Genomic DNA, 27,061 nt, shown 5'->3' on the forward strand with positions numbered 1-27,061 from the left:
GACTTCAAGTATGTGAGTGAATTTTGGTTATTTGAAGTAATAGCCATTCTGGAAGTATTTTGTCGATACTGTAATGTAAAATGGCAATTTTGTTATTTGGTTAAGAAGTGTGTGGCTTCCTGTATCGCTTGTCACAATTGTATTGACAAGAACAAATATTCGACAAAATGTCAGAACTTGGACGACATTTATAGGTCAAACGGTGCATATCAAGAAGGTATGTTCATTTTATTTTCATTATTGACAAAATATGTATGAACGTCTGTTCATATGTTAGGTCTCGTTCTGATAGTGACGTCACTTCTGCGGGAAGAGCAGGGGAGAGAGGGAGGGCAAGGGCGGCGCAAAGTCTGTGTTCGGACCAATCAGTGATTCGTATGCAAATGAGAGCATTTCGTCAGCGCGCAGCGGAGCCGACAGCGGTAGACTTACCGAGAAAAAGGCTTAGTCCGAATCTTGCAGCGCAACAGCCGGCGAGCGACTCCGTCTTCACGGCTGCGGATGGCTGCTTAACCGCAAGAGAAGTCCCTCTTTTTTTCTCATTGATGCGACACAAGCGGATATTTCTCATCTATTTTGGAATCTTCTAGAGGAGCTGCAAAATGAAATATAAAGTAAGTGACTGTTCACGGTGGCTCGGGTGTCATAAAGTAGGTTGCAGTTCTCCGATGAATCAAGTTTTAGACCGGCCTTGAACTATGTCTGAAAACGGATCGAATGTTGGTTCTAAGATGAAAAACGAACTGTCACTTTTGCTTCGTGGACGCTTGCTTGATTCGTGATCGCCTGTTTTGTGCACGCATGGACTCTTTTTTTTTTTTTCTTCGCCCCTATTTCAACAGTCATTTGAACGGCAGGGGCGTAAATAGGGCGAAAATGTGACTTGGTTCACCACGCTGCGCACCCGAGGAAGACAATGACATCCGATCATCGTTTTCCTATTTATTTGATAATTACTTCCTACATAACGTTATATTATACTTATTATAAAATGTAATAACCTGTAAAATTAGACAGGAATGCAACATAAATCTTAACGTCCAATTTTAAGATATCCTTTAGCGTGGGACAAATAAAGGATATCTTAAAATTGGACAGGAAGGCAACATAAATCTAGACGTACAGTTCAGTTACACATTAAATGCTTTTTGGAATTCCAGGTATGCTCTACAGCCCAATACACATAACATAAGCCTTTGAAGATGGTTATTCGTACCAGTACTTCAATATCTCGTCCTCTGTCTCAATTTATTAAAAGCCGTGTTTAATTTAATCCGCCAAATGGACTACGCCCAAGAAAAATAATTCACCTTAGCTTTCATATTCATTTGTATTCAACTAAGAGTCACTTTCTTATTACACCTCCGATATCAATGTTTTGCAAGATCGCACTTGGGCCGAAGCTCAAAGCTCAGAGGCACACCTTCTCCGATCACCGCTAACGCTCGATTCCCACACTAAAGTCATTGTTTTATACTGCTATAAAATAACCACAGGTTGCAGTTTAAGTACCATAAAGTGATCATGGTGCACGGGGCCCACATATGGACATCCGCAATTAGACTCACTTGACACAACAACAACAAGAAAATGCCTTCTCGATTTGTTTTCAAGCTTCAAATTCTTCACATAAAACGCCTTCCGCTGTGCTACTTCCACTAGCGGCGTAAGCGCGCCTTTAAATACGTTGTGACGCAAGACCTAGCTCGAGATTATCAGCCGCACGGGTGAACAGAATGTCCAGATCACCGAGCGCCCGTCGTTTCCAGCGCTGGTCTTCATTAGATGAGCTCACGGGCTCTACCGACTTTCGCAGGAATCTTTCGTGATTCAGAGGCTTTCAAGGACGGACAGGGGGTTTGGGTGGGGGGGCTGCAGTTTTTGTGGCTTGTTTTCTCAAGTTGCTATTTGTCAAGCTTCCCCTGTTGCTCAGCGGCAGCCAAGTCTGTCTTTTTTTTTTTTTTTTAGGGGGCGGGGATGAAGGAGACCAGTGGGCGTGCAGATGGCCTGACTCACGCTCTGTTAAATATACACTTTCGAGCAGGGCTCGTGGTTTCAGTCTCTGATCTTTGCAAGGGGGGGGGGGGGTATTTATGAATCAGATCGAGAAGAAGCATTTCAAGACTGAGCTGCGTGCAGGAAGGAAGCTGACACAGTGCGCGACGTCACGAACGCAGAATGGCGTCTAGGCGTCTTTGTTTTGTCTTTTTTTTTCTCCTGCCTTTCGAGATAGCGAGGCAGCCGGCGCTCTTGACTTACGATGCCGTATTTCCGCAAATAGCAGCCGAGGGCGTTTCGTTACTGTACTGCAAACAGATTTGAAGCGGGCATCTATTTATTTGCTCTTCTGTCTATCATTTGCTTCCATCTAGGCCATAAATATTAAAACTCATTCAGTGCCACCCAATTCTAGACCAAGTCCGAAAAGACGTTTAAAAACGTCTTTGGGAGTGAATGAGTTAAACAATAAAATTGGGAAAACCACAAAGTGAGCGCCGCATGACGACAGATTCTCACACCGCTACGTCAACTCAACCAAAATTCATCTCGACGTCGATTCGGTTTCAACAAGATGACGAGGACGAATACGTCATGAGCTTTGCAAGTTGCGTTACATTCACAAAAACCTCCACTGCTCCCGCGTGCGTTAAATCTACTCCGTATGACAACAAAACGGGAGGGCAGAACATTCACTGCTTTGGCGTCAAGGGATTCTGTTGAACTTAGTTGAGGAGTTTGATGGAGACACGAGTTGGTCACAATCAGCCATGACTGGTCGGGCGAAGCAACATTATGTAACATGGGGGGTGGGGGGGCAAATGAGGGTGGCACGGAATGGGAAGGAATGTGCCACTGCTTGGGTGACTAATTGTGCGCTGCATTGATCAGATTTTTTTTCAGGTCAGCTGCTTTGTTTCAAACGACTACCATGATTTACGATTAAGCAGGGGGGTGGGGTGGGGGGGTCAACTGGAGTCGAACTCGGCGCTGCTCGGTCACCTGTCGTCTGTCATAGAGGCTTTCCGAACAGGTGCTCAGGTGCGAGCAGAAGGCTTGTCGAAATCCCTTCAAGCGGGGGGGGGGGGGTACGCACCCCTCCGATCTACCGGCGAGGTCCGTGGCTTGTGTTCAGTGAGTGTTCAGACTGTTCTGGTGGAAAAAATTCCACCGATGCATCCACGGTGACACTTTTACGGCTGATGTCACTGTGGCCAAAATAGCTTCACCACCCGCAGTGATGAGGTGCCCAAAATGCGATTTCCTCTGTGTTTTTTGTTTTTTTTTTAATGGGTTCAACTTCCAGGCACCGGTCCAAAGGGTAAAGGGAGCTAGAGGAGGGCGAAGCGGACATTGTTCTGAGTGGGAGGAGAATCCCCGATGCTGAAAAGGGGCTGCGGCAAGTGAAAAGCAGAGGAAGTTGTGGGGGGCGACGAAAGGGCAAAGTTAGACGTGTTTGGCGACGTGGGGGAGGGGAAGGGAAGACAGAAGTTGAGGAGCTCCCTGTGAGAATGAGAACATTCCAGGACGTTGTGCATGGAAATGTCGTCCAGAAGATGCAGAGGATTTTTTTTCTTTCTTTCTCAAAGTGGCCCTTTGCGTTGTTAATGAGGCTGGCAAGAGGGCGCGCATAATTGGGCCCACAGTGGCAGTGTTTTGCGAGGAAACAATTCATTCAAAAATACGTCCACAACTTTGCCTACTTATTAAACTCGATTGAAATTTCCTTTTTACTTCCCAATCATTTTTTTTTTTTTTTTTTTTTGCCATGCATCATTTTAGTGAACGCGAAGAGCTGCTCCCCCAATGAGAATGAATGGTGCCCCCCGCCCCCTTCTTCCACCATCCCCCTCCGCCACCACTCATCCCGCTGCGCCATTGCGGCGTCATTGCGCCTTCGCACTTTCAACATTACGAGCCAGATCGAATTGTGAGAATTGCACAACATCAGCAATTCGAATTATTTCCACATTTGACCTTTTGGGCGGAAATAATTATTAGGTAACCCCCCCACCCCCACCCCTGAGGAATGCCAACTATTTTGCAGGGTCATCTCTTGAGATGGTGAGCCGCTTGTCGGAACGATTCCACCCGGGAGGTGGGGGGGGGGGGTTGACCTTCATGGTGGGAAGTCGGAAGCTGGACAGCTGAGAAAAGTTATTAATACCAGCGCAGAAGTTAGTTTAGGCGACAGCGCTTGTACTTTGAAATACACCAACTGCGATTCTATTTTTGTCCTATAATTGTTTTGTTTTTATTTTGGACTGAGAGCAACAATATGTTGAATTGATTTGACTTTGAATGACCAAGATTGAAATCCTTTTTTTTTTTTTTTTTTTTTGCTAATGTGGCTCTTCTTTTCTATAAAAGGACAAAAGGACTGCCTGACTTCTTTTCGGAGGGGGGCAGGGGAAGACAGGCACGGTTTTGTTTTGTTTTTGCAAGATCTTCGCTTAGCGTGAAATCTGCTAGACAGTGCAATGAATTTCCATCTCATTGGCAATTCCTACATGCAAAAACCATCCCAATGTGGCCCTGCAGTGACACCATGAAGATAATTTCGGATCTTGGCCCATAGCCCCCCCGCCCCACGGAGGGATTAGTTTGTGTCTCCAGGGCCTACCAAGACGCACCCACGGTAGCATTTGGCCTTGGCATCAGGCTTGGAAATAATAAGCCTCTTCTCTTTTGCCAATACTCTTGCTAGACGCTCTGCATTATTACCAAATCCAGATTGTGTTGTTTTGCGACATTTTTTTTAATATCAACTCCCTTTCCTGGGAGCAGAGTTCTGTACTTGGAACCAAACAAAACCCATCAAGTTGGCAGAGGCCCAGTGTGACATCCTTGGCACTTCAATGTGAGAGACAACTTCACCTCACGCCCCCCCCCGCCCCCGCTGCTTCCCGGTCGATATTCCGAGAGTCCAAAAACGTTTTGGCTTAAGACACGAAGCGACATTGCTTCAACATGCTCACGCAGCACTCACTCAGACGGAAGGAAATAGACGCGCTTAATTGTAGCTCTTGCTTAAAAACCGCCATCAAGCGGCACAAGACGGGAAACGATACAGGTCAGCAGGCCGTAAGTCGCCTGGTTCGCTTTAAATTCTGCGAGAGAAGGGAAGTGCTGTGGGCTAAGGAGTGGAGATGGCACCTATAATGCCGGGTGTTGCGTCAAGCTAGCTAGCAATTTACGTGGCATGTGCTGGCTAGCTTGACGCGCGGAAAATGACTTGGACCAATGGAAACGGGTGAAGAAGAGTCGGGGGAGTTCTCACTCCTAACCGAGACATGTCACAATCACTTCCTGTGACTGAATAAAACCTCAAAGTGTTGCACTCGAGTTGTATTCATCATCATTTCAGTTTAAGGCCTAAAGTGGCTTTCGTTTGTAATCCAATGACGTCAGCCCAAAGTGGTAGAGATTGTAGCGTTGCTGTTTTGAAACGTGTGCGTAGGTACGGCATCCAACATTTTCCACCCCCCCAAAAAAAAACACCCCTGGATTTTCATATCACCTGGTATTTCATTTCCTGAGCTAGCATGTCGCTACGCTGCGGCTCGCGTTTTATTAAGTCCCACTTCGCCATCTGGACTGTACCGCTGCTGGACTGTTGGTTAGGGATGTCACTCTAAATATACCAAAAATCTTTCCTGAAATATCATGGAGAGGTGTTGTTGGTCAGTCAATGGCAGTGATCACAAGGCTAGAATGAGCTATTGATTTTTATAGTCCGTTTCAAAGCACCGTAGTTATTCGCATACACTTGGTACATAAAAGGTCACCGTCTACGTCATATGGGAAGGTTAAATGATGTTTAATTCCATGCGCAAAGACTGCAATGGACAGCCATGTTATGTTTTCCATCCCATCTTTTTTTGTCCGCGGTTAAACTGAGCCTGCTGTATAATTATGCTTCTACACAGCCACTGGCAGAGGTTCTAAATAGGCTATAATCAGGGGGTTAAATCTTCCTGAAAAATGCCCCAAATGAAGAAATTACCATGTAGCCCGGGCACTGAACCACTTCCCATGAGTCTTTCCTCCCCAGAACCCTTCACACGGCCCATTTATTTGAACTGGCTCTCACCCGCAGCAGCCCTTTCACTCTGAGGAACGACTGGAACAAGTCATCAGGTCCTCATTATCGTCATTATCATAATTATTTTCTATATATAACCGCATAGAACGAGGCCACATGAGTGTGCTGCCCCCCCTCCCCCCTGTTTGACAAACTTACAGTGGTGGATTGTCACAGCTGGAGTGGAGCACTTTTTTTTTTTTTTTTTAGGGAGGAGGGTAGTTTGTTTGTCCTCTTTCATGCAGTGAGGACACATTTTGCGCAACAGCAGATGGGGATTTTGAGCATTTATGAGCTTCTTTAGTCAAAAGTTCTTTTCAACCGTCTACCCGAAAGCGCCCCAACGGCACAGAGAGCTCCGACTGGCAGCAAAGGTACTGCCCCCCCCCACCCCCACCCCTACCCGCCACCCCCATTTTCAAAAGGCAAGCGCGGTTACGTAAGGGCGAATTTATTTTTGGATTGGTCAGCGGCGGCGAGCGAGAGGAGGTTTACACAGTCTGCGTTGAGGCCAGACACCAATGGAAAAAACCTGTGTGAGTCATCGCTGTCTGTGTACGTAGAAAGGGGATCGGGGGGGGGGGGGGGGGGCACGGCAGAGAGGGTCAGACAGCTGGATCTTTAGGTTGTGTTCAGTGATCCAGGTGCATAGCCAGACAGTTCCGCTCTGCACTGTTGCATGCTTTCGACTGATGAAAACACGCAAGGCCTTAACCAGATGTTGTTGGGGGTGGGGGGGGGGGGGGAGCCTGGCAAAGGAAATAACACATTTTTGCTTTATGCCCGACTTGATCTTGGCACGCCGATTGATCTGAGAGACGAGAGATTCAGATTCCATCTTTCAAGACTAGGCCAAGGGAGACTGTTCATTTGTTGTAATATTGCAACTTTCTATCATCGCAGAACTCGAAGCATATGTTGCATTTGTAACCGGGATTCAAATCACGGATCTTCCAAGGCCGACGTTGTGGAACACTAACCGGCCAATGAAAATGACTCCCATGTGTAGCGACAGTTACACGTGAAACTTTTTTTTTTAATGGCACTAATTTTGGCGGCTCTGCCTGCATTTTTTTTGGGTGGCATCACAGGAGACTTCAAGAAGCCCAGAAAAAGGATCACGGCAGCAAAGCAGAGACTGGGGAGTACTACTGTAGCATTTCGAACCAAGGCACGGGAACAAACTAGCATTAGCATGCTAATGCTAATGGTTTTCATGACGAGCTCTCTACCCCCGCAAAAGTTTGACTGACACAACATTAGATTGCATTTGACCTTTTCTTTTAAATGAACCATTTTTCCTTTTCTTGTCAAGGCTATCGTTTCCTGTTGTAATTTTAATCAGGTTACAGATTCAGCCAGCCTTATCTGCGCAACTTCCTGCAATTTGCCAAGCGTTGTGATGTCGAAGAAGCGTGTCAGAACATCTCCTCCCTGCTCCCCCTCGCCAATTTGTTTTTTTATTTATTCATTTTTAGGTCATCGCAGCCACAAACGCATCATAGTTTTCTTGAGGGAGCGGTAGCACGACACGCCCTATCGTTGACCTCTACGTGATAACTTCCCCTGTTCAGACTCATGGGTGGGATTCGCAGAAGATCGCCCGCCCTTTCCTTTCCCTCCCCGCCCGCCGGCCCGCATCCAAATGGCAAACGCGTGTGTTTACAGCAGAGTCAATGGCAAAGCAGCGTCACGGTGTTGTGACTCATCCGTGTTTATGTCAGCGGCGCAACGCCTGGTTAATAGTCAAGTTTTATCGGCCCAAATTACAGCGGCGTCCACACGAGTCGAGGCAACAAACACGGCGATGAGAGCCGAGTGCGTCACGTCAGAACGGACACGCGCAGCGCTTATTTTTCACAAATGACCTATTGATGCAAATCTTGATGGCTCTTTTATTGCATTTTCCCCATGCTGGCCATTCAAATTTGCATTCATGCTTTTATATTGGGCTTTAAATCTAACCGAAGCCACGGGTGATGAATATTTCCTGGGTGAAGGGGCCGTTTGAAAGCGGTCATTATTCCTTCGAAGGAAGTCCGTGAGGAGATTTACCACGACGGATTATGACACGTGTTTGTTTCTCTTCTCTCGTTGGACGGATTCAATCACAAGGTTTACTGTCAACATGGGTTGATAGCAGCATGGCGTGATCATTTTACAGCGTTAATCCTGACCTAAATTGCAATCGTGGCAACCATGAATATTTTATCACAGTGGCTCTCAAACTTTTCATTCCAAGTATTACCTTTAAAAATGTGTATTTAATAATATTGGATGGAAGCTACTGTAAAGTTATATGTGAACATCGACAGTCCGCTTAGATATAGGAAAATAAAAACTGCTCAAACTGAAATATTTCATGAAATATCACCCATTAAAGCTGAATAAAAATTGCAACTAAAAACATTTTTGAAAAGTATTAGAAGATAATTTTCAATACAACTGACACTGTGACATTCTACAGTTTGAGTATTTAATTCAGTGATACTTCCATGCACCACCAGAGGGCGCATGCAAACTATTCGTGTCACATTGACCCCACTTTGAGAACCGTTTGTTTTAATATAGGTTGATGTATTGAGCTATCGCGAGTGTCAACCCTGACGTTCTGACCCGGTTCAGCGTTCTATGCAGTCTGTAATATTCCACTTCACAACTGCAGGGAGAGCCCTGGAGTAAAATCTATACATTTGGCGAAAAGAAAATGGAGCGCAACTTAAATTTTCATTCCGGAGCTTCACTACATACATTATATATATATATATATATATATATATATATATATATATATATATATATATATATATTATATTATACTGTATATACATTTTTGGGGGTCAGTTGTATTTCTTATCAAGAAGACGAATTGTACGACATCTTATGGCGCTTTCAGACCTGAAACAGAAGTACCGGAATAAGCATTTTCTATTCAAGCCATCTTGTGAAAAGCATGAGGATTATATTAAGTAGCATTTTCGGCTATTTAAAATAAATAAAGAAATAAAGGGCCCTGTGGCTGAAGTAAACAAACAGGCAAGTCGATGTATGCATTAATCTGCTCTGTGGCTTGTGATGTGATTAGCCTTGCATAAATGTATTGCAGAAGTGTACGCCGCTTTCCAAAGCCCAGAGTCACGTGGGACAGGCTCAAGCTTTCCAGTGACCCTGAAAAGGAGAGCGAGAACAGAATATGGGAAGCAGAGATGGTCTCGCAAGAGCCGCTCGCCTCTTCAGAAAGGATTTTTTTTTTTTAAATCATCAATGCGACCTCTCCGGGAGAATGTCTTGTCTACGGCTGGAGATTGTTTAACATTTTCTTTGGATGAGTCTGAGTGCGCGCTGTGGCTCGCATGGGAGCTTAAGCCAAGAGTTGCGCATTTCCAGAACAATCACTGTAATTAACGAGAGACAAAAGGAGCAGACAAAGGAGTCTGGCGCTCGTCGTTCTTGTGTCTGCGTCAGTCACCTACATGCTAGTGACACGCTAGCCACAGCAGGCTGACGACGCCATCGAAAGCAGCTTGAAGCATCGCCCCGCCCCCCCCCCCCCCGAGCACAAATAAGAGTTGCTGCAGTCGGGAGCACAGAAAAAAGCTTTTGCCTTTCCTCATGGATGACTCTGCTAGGCGACATAAAATGATCAGACCGTCACTTCCTGCTCCTATTGGATGACAGCGACCTCAAAGGTCGCGATCGAACACGCCGCAGGTCCAGCTAGTGGGTCGGCGGGTGGGGTGGGGGGGGGGGTGTCACGGGGGTGTGTCGGGTGTTGCCGACTAATGGTGCTGACAGCGCACTTAAGACAATGGCTGAAGCGGGCCAGAAGCACACCGAGAGATGGCGGCGTTCACGAGACGCCAGCGTTTCACGTGGGAAACGTTTGATTCAGGCCAAGAGGAAGGCCAAGGAGGGTGAAACATCAAATTAGAACACAGAGAACCTCAAAGCCAACTTCCTGCTTCTCACACCACGGAAAGGCTTGATAACAAGCAAGGAAATCGTTTATCTGATTCGACGCATGAGACTCAGCGACCAATAAAAGCAAAGACGCGCAAACGGTGTCAATCAGTCAGCAAGTTTAGGCAATTTCATTCTACTCGAGGAGTTTTTTAAAATAATTGTTTTATTTTTTAATCGGCGCTATAATACAGCACACGGTTGGCTATTTCTGTGTGCATCTCTCAAGCACGTGTAAATCCAGAGGGAGAGAAAATATTCCCAAAGGGAGACAACCTTGATGCAGTCACCGTTTAAAAAAAAAAAAAATTAAAAAAGGAGGGGCCAGGGAACCATTAGTTCCACACTTTCAAAGACAAAAAGCTTTGAAACAAGCCTCTTAATCAATTATTGAATCAATAAGTAGGATTGGCAGAACCTCTTAGTTCCCCCTCAATTCGTTTGTCATCGACATTTTGGACAATTCCATTTGGTTGAACCGTTTTAGGAGGCCCCTTTTGCAAGATCCAAAAGGTCCTGCTTGGACTTTGCTGTGGATGAACTGACAGCATCAAACAATTTTTGACACGCTTGACAAACGCCTCTTCAAATGGTCACAAACTGTCCAGTTTTGTTTCAAATAAATCAATAAATACGGCTTCCCGGAACACTGGAAGCTGTAAAAATGAAAAAGGTATCCAATACGGATAACTTGTTTGTGTGCAGAGCGTGCCACCTAATACAGTATTTGTTCAGGTGTCAGTATAAAGCCCCATTCGTGCCAAGTTGATTCTTTCCAGGCATAACCACCCCCAAAAAGGATAACGGTGCATTTAATGTGGCAATTAGCAGCAAATGCCTCCGTAAAACACTGCAACGGTGCGCTCCGGGGGGGCATCTGCTATCGCCAAAATCTGCCTGTTAGACTCATTATACCTCAAGCCCTCCCGCTGGCCGGAATACGGAAAACGTGCCCTGAAGCCGGGCGCAAGCTGAGAAAATCCCGTCAACTTCAGATGTGTTTGAAAGACATCTGGCGGAGAGTTGCGCTTCGAGTTCACTGGCACGATAGCGTAAATGTTAACACAGAGCAACGCGAGGCTCTCGCTAAACAAGCATGAAAAAAATGGTCTTTGTATTCAGAACCAAAACCAAAAATGTCTTTTTTTGTTGTTGTTGTTGTTTCCGTAGAACCTAATGGCCAAAGCGCTGTACGACAACATGCCCGAGTCCCCGGAGGAGCTGGCCTTCCGGAAAGGGGACATCCTGACCGTGATTGAACAGAACACCGGCGGCCTGGAGGGCTGGTGGCTCTGCTCCCTGCACGGCCGCCAAGGCATCGCCCCCGGCAACCGCCTCAAGCTGCTCATTGGGCCAAAGTTTGAGGCCCAGTCGGCGGCGGCCGCCGCCGCTGCTGCTGCGGCCCAGTCGCCGCACCCGAGCTCAAGCTTCCAGCAGAAGGCCGGTTCGGGGGCTCAGGGGCTGTACCAGGTTCCTCCTTCCCTGCAGAGTCCACAGCAGCAGAGCATCTACCAGGTGCCCTCTGGACAAGATGTCTATCAAGTGCCACCGAGGAGTACACTCGCTGTTGATAACACACCGAGCAAGGTGAGATACGATGAGATTTGAAGTTGCTTGAGTGACTGGTTGTTCGGGCACTGGCTAGGGATGGGGCAACTTAAATGATGGGGGAGAGCACTACTGAGGGAAGGCACATAAGACGGCACTCTTCCCAAAATGACAAAAATGTCATTTCTTAACACTTGGATAAAAGATACAGCATTCAATATCAAAGGGTTTGAACAATCAAAAATAAACAAATAACCACATACTGCCTCTCACGTATAAAAAAATGACCATTCAAGGGCGACACAAAACTCCTGAACAGCAAACCAACATGAAGTCCAAGCACGCATTCTGAGTATTCCCCCACCCGCCAACACAATTTTAAATTTTTATACTTTTCAGGTCCTATGTTTGTCCTGCGTATTATTCAAAATCTGCCAAAAGTTAGTCCGACTCAGGTTGCAGTATAGGGCAAGTGCAACCACGCCGTGTGTGCCATCAAGTGGTGAATGGTGATATTACAGCAAACCCTTACAGTGGAACACCACTATATTTTGGGACTGGGCTGCCCTGCGAAGAGCAAAAAAAAAACATGCATTCAGTACCAGCCAATTCTAGAACAAGTCTGAAAAGACGTTTAAAAATGTCTTTGGGAGTGAATGAGTTTAATTGATGGCCATAAAAAAAATAAATAAATAAAACACATTTAATTAGTTAGTTAGTGAATAAAAAGGCCGCTCAGAGTTTGGTTGCGCATGAGGTTCGCCACTTCCCCAACCGTGGTTTATCATTTTACTACCATTGCCCCAAATATGATGCAACAAACTATTTCAGCTATAAGTTGAGCCCATGTTTTGCTGTACTTATCAAACATTCACACTAGAGACCTCAAAATTATTATTATTTTTTTTTAATTGCTTCTGGACTGTCCTTTTGAGCCCAACAGTACAGTTTGCTACGGTCATTATGTTGTGCTGCTATGATGTTACACTGTTTACAACCATTACTATCCCATCTGGAAACCAAAGTTGGATCCAGCTTTATCGTTCCAAAACATAATCGAGCAAAACAGTGTAGCGCCGAATGGAAAATATGGTTTGAAAATTAACATTGCACTGGGGGGAGAAAAAAAAAATTCTAGAGGAGTAGCAAGAGAAGCCAAGTAAAGAATCACACGTTAAGAATGCCGCAAAACTGTGCCAAACCCGCTTTGATTGATCCCGGGGGGCTTTTCTGTGGGATCGGTGCAGATTTACAACAAAAAAAAACTCAAATGGTGGGTGTGGCCTTCATTCGCAAGGGTGGGCATATAGACGCAATAGGACATGACATGTGCACCATTGTGCTCGACTCCCATCATTGAACAAGTGGAAGAGCCGACATGTCGGGAGAGATTGCGGGTCTGCCGTGACAAATGTGGACAGGGTGTGCCGGGCCTGGTTTTTACCGCAGAGCAAGGGTGGTGTTTTTGTGCAAGGACTCCCGTTTGGCTGGAGCCGTGCAAGGGCGCATTGTGTGTAGCAGAGCCAGTTAAAGCCGCAGAGGCCGAGGGAATCAGTTCAGTGATGGGAAAAGAAAAACTGCACAAAGGCATTTTTCTTTTTTTAGGGGGAGGGGGTGGAGCCCAGCTGTCTTTAAAATAGATTTTTTCTTTTTTTTAATTGTTGGGTTACGGCTCACTAGCAAACACATAGCACTCAGCTTGGTCACTGACGCTAGCGCCGCGATAGTTAGTCATCGCTATGGTTGTTTTATTGCTGGATCGTATTTTTTTTTTTTTTTTACTTGCACAGCATATAATTTTTCTTGGGTTGCTCTAAAATATAGCGCATACATAAAAAAAGTGGGAAATAAATCACTGTAATGGAAAATGCTAACTATTACAATATAGTTGCAAAAAATAGTGTCGTTGATGCCCGACTTTCCATCATGAGCAGCAGCAGCACGCCTGGGAAGAGTTTGTTCACGTCAAGGCGACAAAAGCAACTGGAAACGCGTGAAACGAGAAGCGCGACAGGCCAAAAGCGTTGTTGGCAAAAAGTATTTGGGCGGGTTAAAAAAATTTGGTTGTCCTATCAAACAAATACATAGAGAATACACGACGCACCGTTGTTCGGCAAATTTGGTCAACCATTAATCGCACGCGTTTGCCAATGAGCATTTCAAGTGAGCCGCCTTCTCTTATTTATCGAGCTCGCTCCAGCACTTCAGGAGACGTACGAATCATACGTTGAACAAGCTTTTTGTTTCAAACAAAGCGCACACAGACATGCAAAAAAAAATTAAAATAAAATCTTATCTCCATTTTTCATTGCGAGGTTTAAGACGCCCGCCGTCTAAAAGGATTTGATGGTCGCATGGAAAATTGAACGTGCTTCCAAGGACAGCGTTTTTTTTTTTTTGCGCCTTCATCATGTTACGAGAGAGATTATATGAATATTTATGAGTATTTTTTTTTTTCTTTGGATGCGTGCTCGTCAGGGAGCGCAATTTCAGCGTAATGGAATTTGATTTTAGGTGGCGATAAGTGCGGCACATGCAAATGAATTTTCTCCTCGGGGTTCTCATTTGTGCATTGTTGGGAACCCAGACAAGGCTCTGTTGTTTTGCAATGACGTCGTCACGATTTGCGCGCGAGCAGCAACAGGCCCGTTTTGGAAACGCGTTTGGAAACGGTGCATGCTGATGGCCGTCATGGTTCAAGAATTCCTTTTTTTTTTTTTTTTTTTTTTGCTAGGTCTGCTGTTGATGCAGTCAGAGTTATTTTCCAAATGCATGAATGGGTCCTGTGGTTCTCTTTCGTGTAATGGAAGATGAGAAATGATAACATTCTTCATGTTGGGGAGACTTTCACCTCCAAATCACCTTCATTTCTTCTTCTGTTTTGTTTTTTTTTTTTGGGAGCGTGAACACACACACACACACACATCTTTCTTTGCATGCGTGTCAATAAGTCTTAAAATGAATCTCAAAATAGCTCTTGCTCAAGCATTTTGACCGAGGAAGATATCGAGTTCTAAGCTTCCACTGCAAAAAGGGGAGCAACTTTTTTTTTAAGCAAAAAAAAAAAAAGCGGATTGGATCGTTATAGTAACCGAACCGAGCAACAGGAGTGCAGCCAGGACAGCTGAATTCGATTCAAAGTGCGCCAACTCCATCCCCACGTCCCCCCGCCCCCTTTCACAACATGCTGGTTTGTAAATTCCAAAGCTCGAGTTGAAGATTGGATCGCTGTGATTTGTATGCAAAACAAAAATCCCGACAGATCCCCGTCCATGTTTTTTACGAGATTGTTGTTGTCGCGACTACTCGCTGCACATGCACCCACATGAGACGGACCAAATGAGCACGTGAAGCGCCACCTAATTGAGTACTACAGATGATCCCCTTTTCATCTACTACTAAAATAAGCCGACTTCAAATTTTGAGTCGCCGTCGCTCTAGTCCAATTTTTGCTCTCTGAACTGACCCGCCACGCTTTATTATTTCCTCCCAAATTTGTCCTCTGGTTTTGCACGACGCAGATCCAGATTGGCAACCGCCTATTTTCTCTTCATGTGGCGCGAGGCTTTTGGTGGAGAAATGCGCGCTGGGGTTTTGGCGCGGCCGTCTCCCTCCTGGTTTGATGTTGAGCCTTGTCCTTGACTGACCCTCATCAAGGCCTCGCAGCGGGGAGCCACGTGAGCCTTGAGACTCGGGGGGGGGGGGGGGGGGGGCAAAGAGGAGAAGCCATTGTGCTTACTTCTCAAGTTTCCCCTTTCTCTGCTTGCGTCGTGAAAGGTGCGTCTTGTTTCACTCCACGCTGCCTCCGAGTCCCTTGTGCTACCCCCCTCCCGCTCTGAGTCAGGCTCTGAGGTCACGGGTGTTTCAAAGATGGGTTGGGTTCAGAGTTCAAAGACCTCGGCCAAGCGTCTTATCTACGCCTACCAGACGGCCTATTCATTCCTCACTTCCTGCCCCCATGAGCTCGGCTCCATGTATGGGCATTTCCTGAATCCCCCCCCACCCCCGCACCCGCAGATCCGATGTCTTCCCGAGCGCCGTAAAAATATACGGGACCAACGGACTCCCACCCAAATCTCGAGGAAGCTTATCGAGAATTGTTGACGGCCGACGAGGGCGTGTCGCTCACCTCGATGGAGCGGCGCTTGGAAAAGTGACCGCGCGGGGTTGTCCCCCGAACGGCTCGTTTGTTTTTGCCGCTTCCTGGATGGGGCACGGCCGGTTTCTTCGAACGCTTCGAACCATTGTTGCCGCCGTGATGGATCGCTGGCCCGCGAGAAGCGACCGAGGGCGAAAGCTCATAAATCAGTTGTAGCAACAAAAAAATAAGTAAATAAATAAATCTGCGGCAACGGTTTGCATGCCAAGAGGACTTTGCTCCGTGAAGCTTTAGAGCAGCGCTCCTCGTAAATGAGTCATAAAGTTGACGTGCAGGTTTTTTTTTTTTTTTTTTAACGGCACAATTATAGCCTTTAACTCATTCACTCCCAAAGACGTTTTTAAACGTCTTTTCAGACTTGGTCCAGAATTGGCTGGTACTGAATGAGTTAAACAGCTTTTCGTGGTTGTACGCGCTGAAGGATTATTCCAACGTGCTCCACAATATCCCCTTTTTCTCCCGGGAACGACGATGCGCGGTGACGTTTTCCTGAGAAACAAAACGGCGCGTGTCATTTATTTCAATATTCCTCGGGATTGAAATGTCACTTTTGATCCAAGTGGATGAAAGATGATCCTCCTCATTAGTCGCCTAGTTCGTTTGGGCATTTTGGGGCTAGCTATCAGCGATGCAGCGCCGGATTAAATACTTCATTATTTTGGCTTTTCACATTTCGGAGGCGACGCCGAGCGGTCGTGGCGGAGAAGGGGGGGTGGGGGTGGGGGTTTGTGCAGTGATTCATTCAAAGTGGAGACACTCCCTGCTCCCATAAAAGTTGTACTGTTAACAGAGGTGATGTCATTGCGTGGCGCGTCTTTGAAGCTTTGTCAAACCTCCAGATAAGGAAGACGAGAGATCGGGATTAAGGAGGAGTTGCCCAATAGGACCGGAAGTGTCGTTGCCGCCATCTTTTGGTGAGCTCTCTCATTAGGCTTGTGGATTTATGTCACTAAGCCATTACGGAGAAGGAAGGCCGTCTCCAAACCCAATGACCGAGTGTGATTTGATGTCTTCCTGTTCATTTGAGCCAGAAACACACGGAGCTTCTTTTATCACAAGAGATCTTTCATTCTATTGATTTATAGCCAGAATCATTGTGTAAGCAGAGAGAGCTGCGCACTATAGTGTGATCCAATGCAAAACCTGCATTTTTTTTTCGCAATCATTTGACTAAATGTTGCAAACGACTCGCAGGATTATGCACTGCGGTTATACAACCATAACAAGAAACATTTTTTATGTTTGACTCTCAGGTTCGTTCCGTGCTTTTATCTACAGTAGACTTGATGACTGTAATGGTCTTCTGACTGGACACCCTCAGATCCGAACACGTTACTCACGTCCTGAAGGATTTAGACCGTCTCCCAATCAGCTGTCGAATAGATTTTAAAATTATGCCACGATCAATCAGTAAATGGCTCAGGGACGACATACGTGACAGAAATGCTCGTGGTATGAACCCAGTCGGGTTTTCAACAGACCCGGATTGATGACTGGAGTTCAAAGCAAACATGGTGCATCGGCATTTCACTGTTATGCTGTACACAAATAAGCTGCCAACTGAACCGTTTTCTTTTTTATGTCTTAAATGTAACTTCTCTCCCTTCACGGTTGTTATTTTTGTCGTTGCTTTCACATATTTCTCGATCACCACGCCGTTTGAGATGCAGTCCGTAAAATCCAAAAAGGTTTACAGCATGCTCACGAAGCAGTTGTTGAGGTTAGGACGACACCGCTCGAATGACTCTCCAAATGTCCGACCTGCCAAAATCCCGAGCGTGCCAACGTGCTAAGCCAACAGCAGGAGAGCCGTGACTCGCTCTGCGCCACGCAAGCGGAGCATTAGCGGCGCGTCGGTTTAGCTCCTCTGGGCGCCGGTCTAAACCTGATCCCGCTTGAGTCACAGTTTGCGCTGCCTCCCCCATGAAGGAATCCTTGCAGCCTTACACCTTAGTGGGAGCAAATGTTTGTTCGGTTGCTCTGGGAGGCCAGCCATGATGTCATCGCCTCGCCTGTGTTTTTTGCACTGACAAAAAAAAAGGGTGCCATCAGCGCCTTAAAAAGCACCAACCTCATTGGAGCTGGTAAATATTTACAAAGCACCAATTATGACTGGCCAACCCGCCCTCTGAGCAACAGCACGCTGGGTAAACAAGAGGGAGGAGTGCGCCCGCACTCTGAGGCGATGACGCGTACCTGCGGAAAAAGGTCACAGAGGGCCTTACGCGGACACCTTGCTGCCATCTGCATGTGGCAGCTGAGTCCAGATATCCTCTTATCGCCAACGCACAGATTCAACCCGCGGGGCTGGACGCGACCTTTAACAGGCTCTCTGTCTCGAGGCTTTTACTTTAGCTTCCATTCCGCCGAGCAGTTTAGTTTTACTGTCTTAACAGTGCAGTCAGGAACGGTAAAGTATTTACCATTCTAGAGGAGATGACAAAATAAACCCATCCGTCCATATTGTCATCGCTGTGATTGATATCATGGCAGTTATGCTACGTACGCTTCGGCAAGCTCGAGGTCGAGAATGCGGTTCACTCGGGCCCAACGAATTAGCTACATGAAGGTGCTACCAAAAGTAATTACGACAGAGAGGAAAAAGGAAGACAGCAAAATCTGCTGTTAGACTTTTTAGAAAGATAGAAACATAAGTAAATAATGCTTGACTTTTAAATAAGTTCAAGCGGCAGCCTCGGCTTCCCCGCGCCATGCTAGCGGTCCATTAACTTCTCAACTCAACTGTATTTATCGAGCACTTTCAAACAGCCATCGCTGAAAAACAAAGTGCTGTAACATGGAGCAACGAACATATACAACAGTAAAGCAACTCATCGGTAACAACTTCCTTTGAAAGAACATTGAGCAAACACGGTCGCAGATGCTACGTTGTTAGCCTGCCGCCGTGCGGTTCTATACGGCGGGAGATTTGGGGAGTCTATGGCCGGCGGTGCCTGACAAGAGCGAGAAGCAGCCCGTCTATTTATTCCTCGGCTGGTTTATTTCGGCCTCGGTGTACATTTCACTAGTGAGCCGCTCGCCGCCGCCTGCGTGGGCAGGTATGCTAGCAATGAACACCTTAAATCACCTCAAGCTTGTTCAACTCGGACTGATTGGAACCATATGAACGTCTCTCTGGACTCCCAACGTTGAATGGCATACCTTTCCATTCTCAGCAACATACTCTTGAGTTTCCATTCCTCACTGTTCCCTCACCCCCGCTTCTTTTTTTTTGTTTTCATAAATCTCTTTAACATACCAGTCCACCCCCCCTCCACAACCCGCGTCTCCTTTCCCATTAAGCCCGTTCCATGCTGGCTGAACTTTTCTTCCTTATCGCTGATCCTATTTAGCTCGTAAGCCGGCTCGATGATGACTCAAGAAGCGTGAATTCTATGAGTCAAGTCTCATAACCCTCAACGTGGAGACCTTTCCCCACTGCTCGCATTCGTACCGATTCCCATTTTCGAAAACCCAGTCATGAACCTTGCTCGTTCCGCCGAGGCGACGGTAGCAAGTGGGGGTGGAAAAAGCAATTCTGGGCCCAGAGAAGGACATTCCCAAAATTCCTTTGTCTGTCTGACGCAGAGAGGAGGTCTGCAACTCTGCTTTTAGGGGATACGAGAAAGCAGTGTGCCGGGTGGAGGAGGAGGAGGGGGCGGGGGGTGGAAAGAGTGGGATTAGGAGGTGTGGAAGGACTGATCAGCACTGACGGGAAAGGGCAATAGATGTCGGATTTAAAGGAAAGAAAAAAAATGTCACTGGTCCAAAAGAAGCCGGCAAGATGGTTTGCTTTCCAAGCAGTAATCATGTTATTATGCTCAAAGCCTGTTTGCAGCAAAGCGTTAAATTCTTATTTGGGTTGCTCCATCCGTTGTAACAGATATTTGAAAGTATGTGGCGTGAACCGTCATAAAACCACAACCGAAATCACTGCAAAACATTAAAAAAAATATTTTTTTTAAAGATGGTTTCGCAGGATCGGGTTTTTGCAGCTTTCATATTCTCTACACTCGCCGGAGTTCACTTAAACCCGTCTCTGTGTTTTTACCTGCAACCAGAGTCATCTACTCGTGACCTTGAACAATATGAACCGGATAGAAAATGGCTGCCGTTACGCTAACTTGACGCATAATGCCGTAGCTGAAAAATGACTTTAATGACTTACTCATGTTGATTTGAGTTTTTTTTTTAACCTTTTCAAACAACCATGTTCAGCACAGAACCGACAACTGACAGAGAGAGAGATGCTAACGAGGGCTGACAGCTAGCACACGGTCGGCGTCCAAAACCTCCCGGTTAGCACGACACCTAATCGATGTCCTCACGGCGACTGACTCGCACCAATTCCCGTGACGCCGTCAGAACCTTTTAGGACTTCAGTTTTCAGTCTCGGGTTCCTTTGCATACAACTCCCATGTTTTCGACAAACCGGACGTTTTGACTCTTGAGTGGCGGGAGGGCGTGTTTGCAAATGGGCAGCATTTGTCTTGGGGCACGCCGTAAACCAGGTGTCATTTTTAGACAGCCGCTCTCATTGTTTGTTCTTCTCCCTGCTGTGATTGGACAGGTGGTGACCCCCACCAGAGTGGGACAGTCGTACACCTACAGCCCAGGCCAGCACAACCAGCAGGACCTCTACGATGTCCCACCCAGTCGATCACAAGGGGTAAGTGTCCCTTTATTTTCGCACACAGAGTTAAATCTTCTCTAAAATTAATCAAGGTGAAGGTTATTTTGGTTGCTTAAAGGCTAATGATGATCCACATTCTTGCTGCTGGAGGCTGAAATTTCCCCAGTGTGGGACAAATAAAGGATATCTTAATTTACCGGATTGGTCTGCAACACTCCAGAAAATAGGCAAAGTTGTGGCTCACCTTCCTAAGTTGAAGAAAATGTTTGTTTGTTTGTTTTTGGGGGGAGGGGGTGTCAATAAAAGGCACACCCACACACACACAGGGCGCTTTGGTTTTCACCAATCAATGCTAACGCAACAAACAGAAAAAGTAAAGAACTGCTGACCTTGATTCCTGTGTTTGGCGTGTACACCAAAAGTAGTTCATTCCATGCCATTCCGGAAATGTCGTTGGTCGAGGTTGTCACAAACTGAAGACTTTCTGTAAAAATTTGAAAATGTTAAAATGAGACTTTTGGGCAATAATGCTGAAATTGGACCGATATGAATTATGCGTCAAATTTGAAAGTTGGCATTGCGGAGTTGTGGAGGAGAGGGACAAAGCTGGAGTGCAGGATAGACTCTAAAAGTATTTACTCACAAAAAAATGCAAATGAGGCATGGGGTAGTATTAAAACCCTCAATTTAAGTTTTAAAAAAATGTAAAAAGGGAATTTTCAATTTAATATAGAAACAAGAAAGCAAAGCACCGAACAACGAGGCACACCTGGAAAAGACTGGAGCAGCTGGAAGGAGATGATCGGTTGGCACGAGGAACAGGACTGTCGAGAACATGTGGAGACTAAAATCAAATGAGCGCAAAACATGATCAGTGGAAAACCTTTGACCAAACATGAAACAAAACTAAACCTAAATGAAGCCAAGAAGAACAAACATGACAGTCCTGAAATTCAATGCACCGATTGACATCAAAAGTGATCCCCCTTGCAGGAATCACAGAGTACGTAGCTGTGATGAATTTAATCAAGATGAACGGATTTAACCAGCCTTACCGAAGATTAAACTACCGTATTTTCCGCAATATAAGGCGCCTCGGAGTCTAAGGTACACCTTCAATGATTGGCCTATTTCAAAACTGTTTTCATATATCGGGCGCACCGCATTATAAGGCGCATAGAATAGAAGCCACTATTGTGGCTGTAGTTGCATGATGCATCCACTAGATGGAGCTACTCTTAAGGAATATAATACAATAATTATATCGAGCTTTAACAAACGCTGCAGCTGTAACAAAGCACTTGTCAGTACATTTCAAATACTACGCCCAAGAAATCAGAATATTGATCCTTATATGTATAAGGCGCATCGGATTATGAGGCGGCTTTTGAGAAAACTGAATGCTTTTAGGTGCACCTTGTAGTGCGGAAAATATGGAAAAAGCCAGAGAATGTAACGTTTGTTGTTTGTGTTCCTTTTTCAGGTTTATGACGTTCCACCCGGTCAAATGTTAGGCTCACCGTTCCCTGGACAGCACGGAGCTGCGCGCAACCAGGATATCTACGACGTACCCCCGTCTCAAGCCGACCTCAGGACACAAGGACAAGACGTTTACGACGTCCCTCCTTCTTTTCAAGCGGTAATAAAACACTCCGACAGAGGGACGACCTTACGCGATTTGCTTTGCGGAAGCAAGGAACAGCCGTGGAAGCGACGATTTTCAAGTTGTTAATACGGTTCCTGCCGTTTGTCACATTTGGCACGGATAAATTAATAACACGCTACACGTCACATTTATGACATTCTTGCGGTCGCGCTGAAAATAAGCTTTGCTTGCCAGAAGCGTTGAACCAAAGCTCCGTGAGTGTGGTTTATTCTGTCTCAAGCCTCCATGGGAAAATCCAAAACAAAACCCTCGACTTTCCACAGCTTCTACGTTTTTTTTTTTTTTCAGGCAGGCGTCCAGCCGTTTGCTTCTTCGAAGCAGAAATGCGGCGGGTGTCGTAGCTAATTAAAGTTGAGAAGTGCATTTCTATGATGGTGGGGATTATTTTTCTTTCCCCCCCATTTTCTGTGAAAAGTCGAACAACGCTGCGAAATCCAAAGCGCAATTTGTGTGGTTTCAAGTCGAGGTTACATATGGCGCTCCGTGAACTAGCGCACGAACGCTTTGCTATAAATTCAACGATGTTGCAATTTTTAATCGCAATCACGAGAGCGATTGTTCATGCCCAAATGTAAACATCGCGCCTGTCCTTGACCTTCAGGTCTACTCGGTACCACCCTGCAGAGCCAACCCCGCCCAGCAGGAGGGCACCTACGATTTCCCGCAGCCTCTCAAACAGATGCAAGAGGGCATCTATGACGTCCCCCCGCCCACCCTCGCCAAAACCACACAGAACCCTCAGTCCGTTTACGACTTCCCCGCCGGCGCGGAGCCCACCGGCCATCAGCAGCAACAGAACAGCAACGAGGGCATCTACGACGTACCTCCCACGGCCCTCCTGTCCGTCGGGGCGGTCTCACCCAGCGACGTCTACGACATCCCGAGGGGCATGCAGCTCTCCCAGCACAGAAGCTCGCCCGCCGACCGGGACAAGGGAGTGTACGACGTCCCCGCGCAGGAATCGCGGGCCGTCGCCGACGTGTCCGACGGCGTCAACCGCCTGTCCTTCTCCAGCACGGGCAGCACGCGAAGCAGCATGTCCACGTCGTCGTCCTCCACGGGAACCGGTTCCGAGGGCCGACTGGCTCTGGACGTGGACGCGGCGGTCCAGAGGTTGTACCGTCTGCAGCAGGCCGTGGAGGTCTCGGTGGGGGCTTTGCATTCGATGGCGGCATCCCCGCACTGGAGGACCTTTCCTTTCATGGAACGCCACGCCAACGAGGTCCGCACGGTGCTGGACAGGGTCCGAGCAGGTCTGGGGGACTTTATCGTATTCGGGAAAGGGGCTGCGGCCAACGCCGCGGCCCTTTCCGACTCGGCCCTTCACAGCAAGCTGAGGAGGCAGCTGGGACGCTTGGAGGACTCTCAGCAGATCCTCCTGCAGATCTACCAGGTCTTGGAGAATAGCAGCTGGGCGCTAAACGCGTTAGTCTCCTCCGCCGCTGGCAAGCATCACAACAAGAGCGACGAGCTGGACCGCTTCATCATGGTCTCCAGAACCGTGCCGGACGACGCCAAGCAGCTGGCCTCCACGATAGGGAACAGCGCCGAGCTGCTGTTCAGACGGACGCACATGGAGGGCTCCTTCTCGAGCGGGAGCACGCCCGACGACAACATGAGCCACCCGCTCACGTCGCCCTCATCGGACAGCGACACCTACGGGGGCCAGACCAAGCCCTTCCCGGTGCCCTCCAGCCAGGACAAGGACAACATGAACCACAACGAGAAGTGTGTTAAAAGCTGGATGGAAGACTACGACTACGTACACCTGCAGGTAGATTGCACGGCTACACCGGCACAACTGTGACAGTGGGGAGAAGCCTGACCTTTTGGGGACTTGAATGCCCCCGCATGTGGGAAAGGAGAGCCCGATGGGCTTCGTAGCCATTTATTGAATGCCGTAAGCAATGTAAACACAACAGGCATACACACACGGAAGCAGTTGTCGACCACAGATTTCTCAAACCACCCCACCAGGCCCCCCCCCGACTCTTAAATGCACACACATGTACACAGACGCTACATGAGTGTATTTGATGTATTTGATGGTCTGCAAAATCTGCAAAAATTGGCTGATGTTTTTTTTTTTTGTGGGTCTGGGGGGGCGAAATGTCATTATCTTGGTCTTCTGGTGTCGTGTGTTAATGTGTTGAGAAAAAAAAAGTCGGCTAATTTCTGGCTGGTATTTTGTACATATCGTACGCTCGAATGACAAAAATATTTCATATTTGAGGCTTTTCTCACATACCTGTCCTCCACTTGCAGGGCAAAGAAGACTTTGAGCGTCAACAAAAGGAGCTGTTGGAGAAAGAAAACATCATCAAGCAGAATCAAGCTCAGTTGGGCCAGGAGCAGGTGAGCTTGAGCAAGCCAAGCCAAAACATTGGATGCTGTGGATAATTTGGATGAACGCGACTTTAAAAGCCAAACCAAAGTACACGGGCTTGATGATATTAATGTGAAAATTGATGAGAATGTGAAACACGGAGCAGCAACATACTTTAACAGAGGCATAGAATTTGTCATGACTGCAGAAAAGCCTGCAGATTTTTTTTTTTGTTTTTCTTTTTTTTTTTTGAAAATGTAAATTGAAACTTTTAGCGTTTTGAAAGTAATTATATTGCTTCCATTTTTTTAAATATTGTAAAAAAAAGATTTATGTAGGTTTTTTTGCACAGGGCAAGAGGGGGGATTTTTTTATTATAATATTTTTATAATATAATAGTTATAATATATATTATAATATTTTAATATATTATTTTTAAATTATAATTTAAGGGGATACGTTAACCCCTTTCATAATTTTTTTTAGTAATTTTTGTATTTTGCATGCAAATGTTTAAAATTTCTATTTTTGTCTTTTATTCTTTCGCCATTAAATGTTGCATTTTGCCTTTAAATGTTTGCAACACTGTCAAGCACATTGAATTATCTTGTGTACGTAATATGCGATATAAATAAAGCTGCCTTGCCGCCGTTGACCTCCCGGGTGCAGAAGACCGACAATTAATATCAGTCTTGTGATTTATTTATTGATTTATTTTTGTCCAGATCAACCAATTCAAGAAGCTGGAGCAGGAGGTGATCAAACCCGTGGAGAACGACGTGTCACAGTGGATGCCTCACCAACACTCGGGCAGGACCGCCACCCCCCAAACGGAGACGACGACGTCCCAGTCCGCCTCCACGCGCACATGCGCGAGAGATCGCCAGCTGCTGGGTTTCTACTCGGAGCAGTGCGAGCAGCACTTTGTCACGCTGCTTAGCGCCGTGGACGCTTTTTTCAGCTGCGTGAGCGCCGGGCAGCCGCCGCGCATCTTCGTGGCGCACAGCAAGTTTGTCATCCTCAGTGCCCACAAACTGGTGTTCATCGGAGACACGCTGTCCCGGCAGGCCGCCGCCCCCGAGGTGGCCAACAGGGTGATGAACTCTAGTAACGTGCTGTGTGACTTGTTAAAAACGGTGGTGGCCGCCACCAAGACGGCGGCGCTCAACTACCCCAACACGCCCGCCATCCAGGAGATGGTGGACAGAGTCACTGATCTCTCACATCACGCACAACAGTTCAAAGAACAGTTGCTTCAAATGGCCAAATGGTGACGCTCTTTCCTCCGCCTGGTGTAAAAACGTTGTGTTGTGTAAATATTTGCTCTATTTTTTGGGGGGGGCGGGGACATAAAACACACAGATTGTTTTATGTGGACTTTTTTTTTTCATAACATTCCAGTCATATATTATGAAGCACCTTATGTTCGTTTCACCCATTGAGTGTCGTTGGCGTGTCGTACTGCTGGATGTGTGACAGTAGATCCGAAACTATGTTAATGTTTATAGGTGCGCGCGTGTGTGTGTGTTTACGTGGGAAATGGGGTGGTTCTCCGCAGATAAAGACTTGTTCATAACCTTGACCCCGTGTTTTCTTCAGTTCTTTACACACCTCAAAATGAGCTTCGTAGAGTACTTCATATCAAATATATATTTGAACTTTTTAACGCTGACGTAATATGCCCTCGACAAGAATCCTAACGAGGAGTGTCATCGATATCAAATGCCATCAACTGTTTTTTTTTTGTGGTTTTGTTTTAACGGGAATGGGCAGAGAGAAGTTAACATCAACTATGGCCAGTAGGTAGCAGTCTTGGCCTCTTTTGGAAGAGATTTTGTTTTTCAACCTTGTAAGGCAACCAAGAACAATTTCTCATTTACGTTGCTGACCTGAAGCCAACTCGGGGTTCAACATCTTGCCCCAAGGGCACTTCGACAGCCAACACTTTTGGCCGGGATTTCAACTCGCAACCCTTCGCACACCGGACGAGCCGTACTACCAACTGAACCACGGCCGACCATTTGAAGAAATATGCAGCCAATGTGGAAACTTTCTAATAGATGAGGAAACAAGGGTGTATTTTCATTTTTCTTCCCTGTCAAACTGTCATCACGACCAGACACTCAAAGAGTTATTCATAGCTTCTATTCTAAAAATAGCTGGTTATTTTTAACGTCGCTGGCCTGACTTCTCACTAAACAGGGTGTACTGCACTGGAAGCTAGCAGACGCTGGATAATTCCACAGCGTTCCTGTAGAATATTGGATGTGACAGAGGAAAATTAGGACATGATGTGTTTTGTACGCGTTCTGTGAGCCATGAGAGACTTTTTTTCAAAAAATGCCAACACACATTTTGTCCGGCTCGAAGGCCCTCTTCACATTGGGAGTTGTTTTTGCTAGCTACGCGTCATAGCTACCTGAAACATTCTTTTCCTCCACTACATCTTTACTCAACCAAACTAAGTTGGTTTAATTTCACGTCGATAAAATAGAGTGTCTCCCCAAAGAGGGGCTGCTCTTGATAGATGGCCCTACGCGAAGAATAGACGCCCATAATCACAGCGAGGTCCCTCACACCCCCCGTCAGCTCCCAATCAGAAAATCTCATTAAACCTCTTTTCAGCTCACACAGGCTGGCACTCTGTGCCACACAATTTGTTGGTTTTTTTTTTTTAATCATCTACC

General features: G+C 46.4%; 1 protein-coding gene and 1 long non-coding RNA gene across 3 annotated transcripts in view; one reads left to right on the top strand and one right to left on the bottom strand.

Moving 5' to 3' along the window:
- The window catches only part of LOC127604401 (uncharacterized), a 43,860-nt gene that overhangs the window by 14,627 nt on the left and 2,172 nt on the right, over nucleotides 1–27,061 (bottom strand). The window contains exons 2-5 of the long non-coding RNA XR_007963306.1: nucleotides 24,297–24,346; nucleotides 21,152–21,226; nucleotides 20,772–20,866; nucleotides 433–595 (exon numbers count right to left, since the gene is read on the bottom strand). This is a non-coding gene — a long non-coding RNA (uncharacterized LOC127604401). The remainder of the gene's footprint in view (nucleotides 1–432; nucleotides 596–20,771; nucleotides 20,867–21,151; nucleotides 21,227–24,296; nucleotides 24,347–27,061) is intronic.
- On the top strand, nucleotides 459–25,956 carry nedd9 (neural precursor cell expressed, developmentally down-regulated 9). 2 transcript variants are annotated; one of them, XM_052071405.1, is made up of 7 exons: nucleotides 459–614; nucleotides 11,213–11,629; nucleotides 20,320–20,418; nucleotides 21,866–22,021; nucleotides 22,650–23,822; nucleotides 24,314–24,403; nucleotides 25,100–25,956. In XM_052071405.1, exons 1-7 carry the CDS (start codon nucleotides 603–605, stop codon nucleotides 25,646–25,648), a joined length of 2,496 nt encoding a protein of 831 aa, XP_051927365.1. In that variant the 5' UTR covers nucleotides 459–602; the 3' UTR covers nucleotides 25,649–25,956. The 2 variants fall into 2 exon arrangements, with proteins under 2 accessions (XP_051927365.1, XP_051927364.1); XM_052071404.1 differs by lacking the exon at nucleotides 459–614 and adding an exon at nucleotides 6,508–6,618.

The sequence above is a fragment of the Hippocampus zosterae genome, chromosome 7, assembly GCF_025434085.1.
Source record: "Hippocampus zosterae strain Florida chromosome 7, ASM2543408v3, whole genome shotgun sequence".
NCBI classification, from domain to species: Eukaryota; Metazoa; Chordata; class Actinopteri; order Syngnathiformes; family Syngnathidae; genus Hippocampus; species Hippocampus zosterae.

What these genes read in the sequence shown, in the direction of transcription:
- nedd9 (XM_052071404.1), top strand. An exon ending in TTGATAACACACCGAGCAAG is followed by an intron (nt 11,630 to 20,319) that starts GTGAGATACGAT and finishes GTGATTGGACAG; the next exon opens with GTGGTGACCCCCACCAGAGT. An exon ending in CTCAGTTGGGCCAGGAGCAG is followed by an intron (nt 24,404 to 25,099) that starts GTGAGCTTGAGC and finishes ATTTTTGTCCAG; the next exon opens with ATCAACCAATTCAAGAAGCT.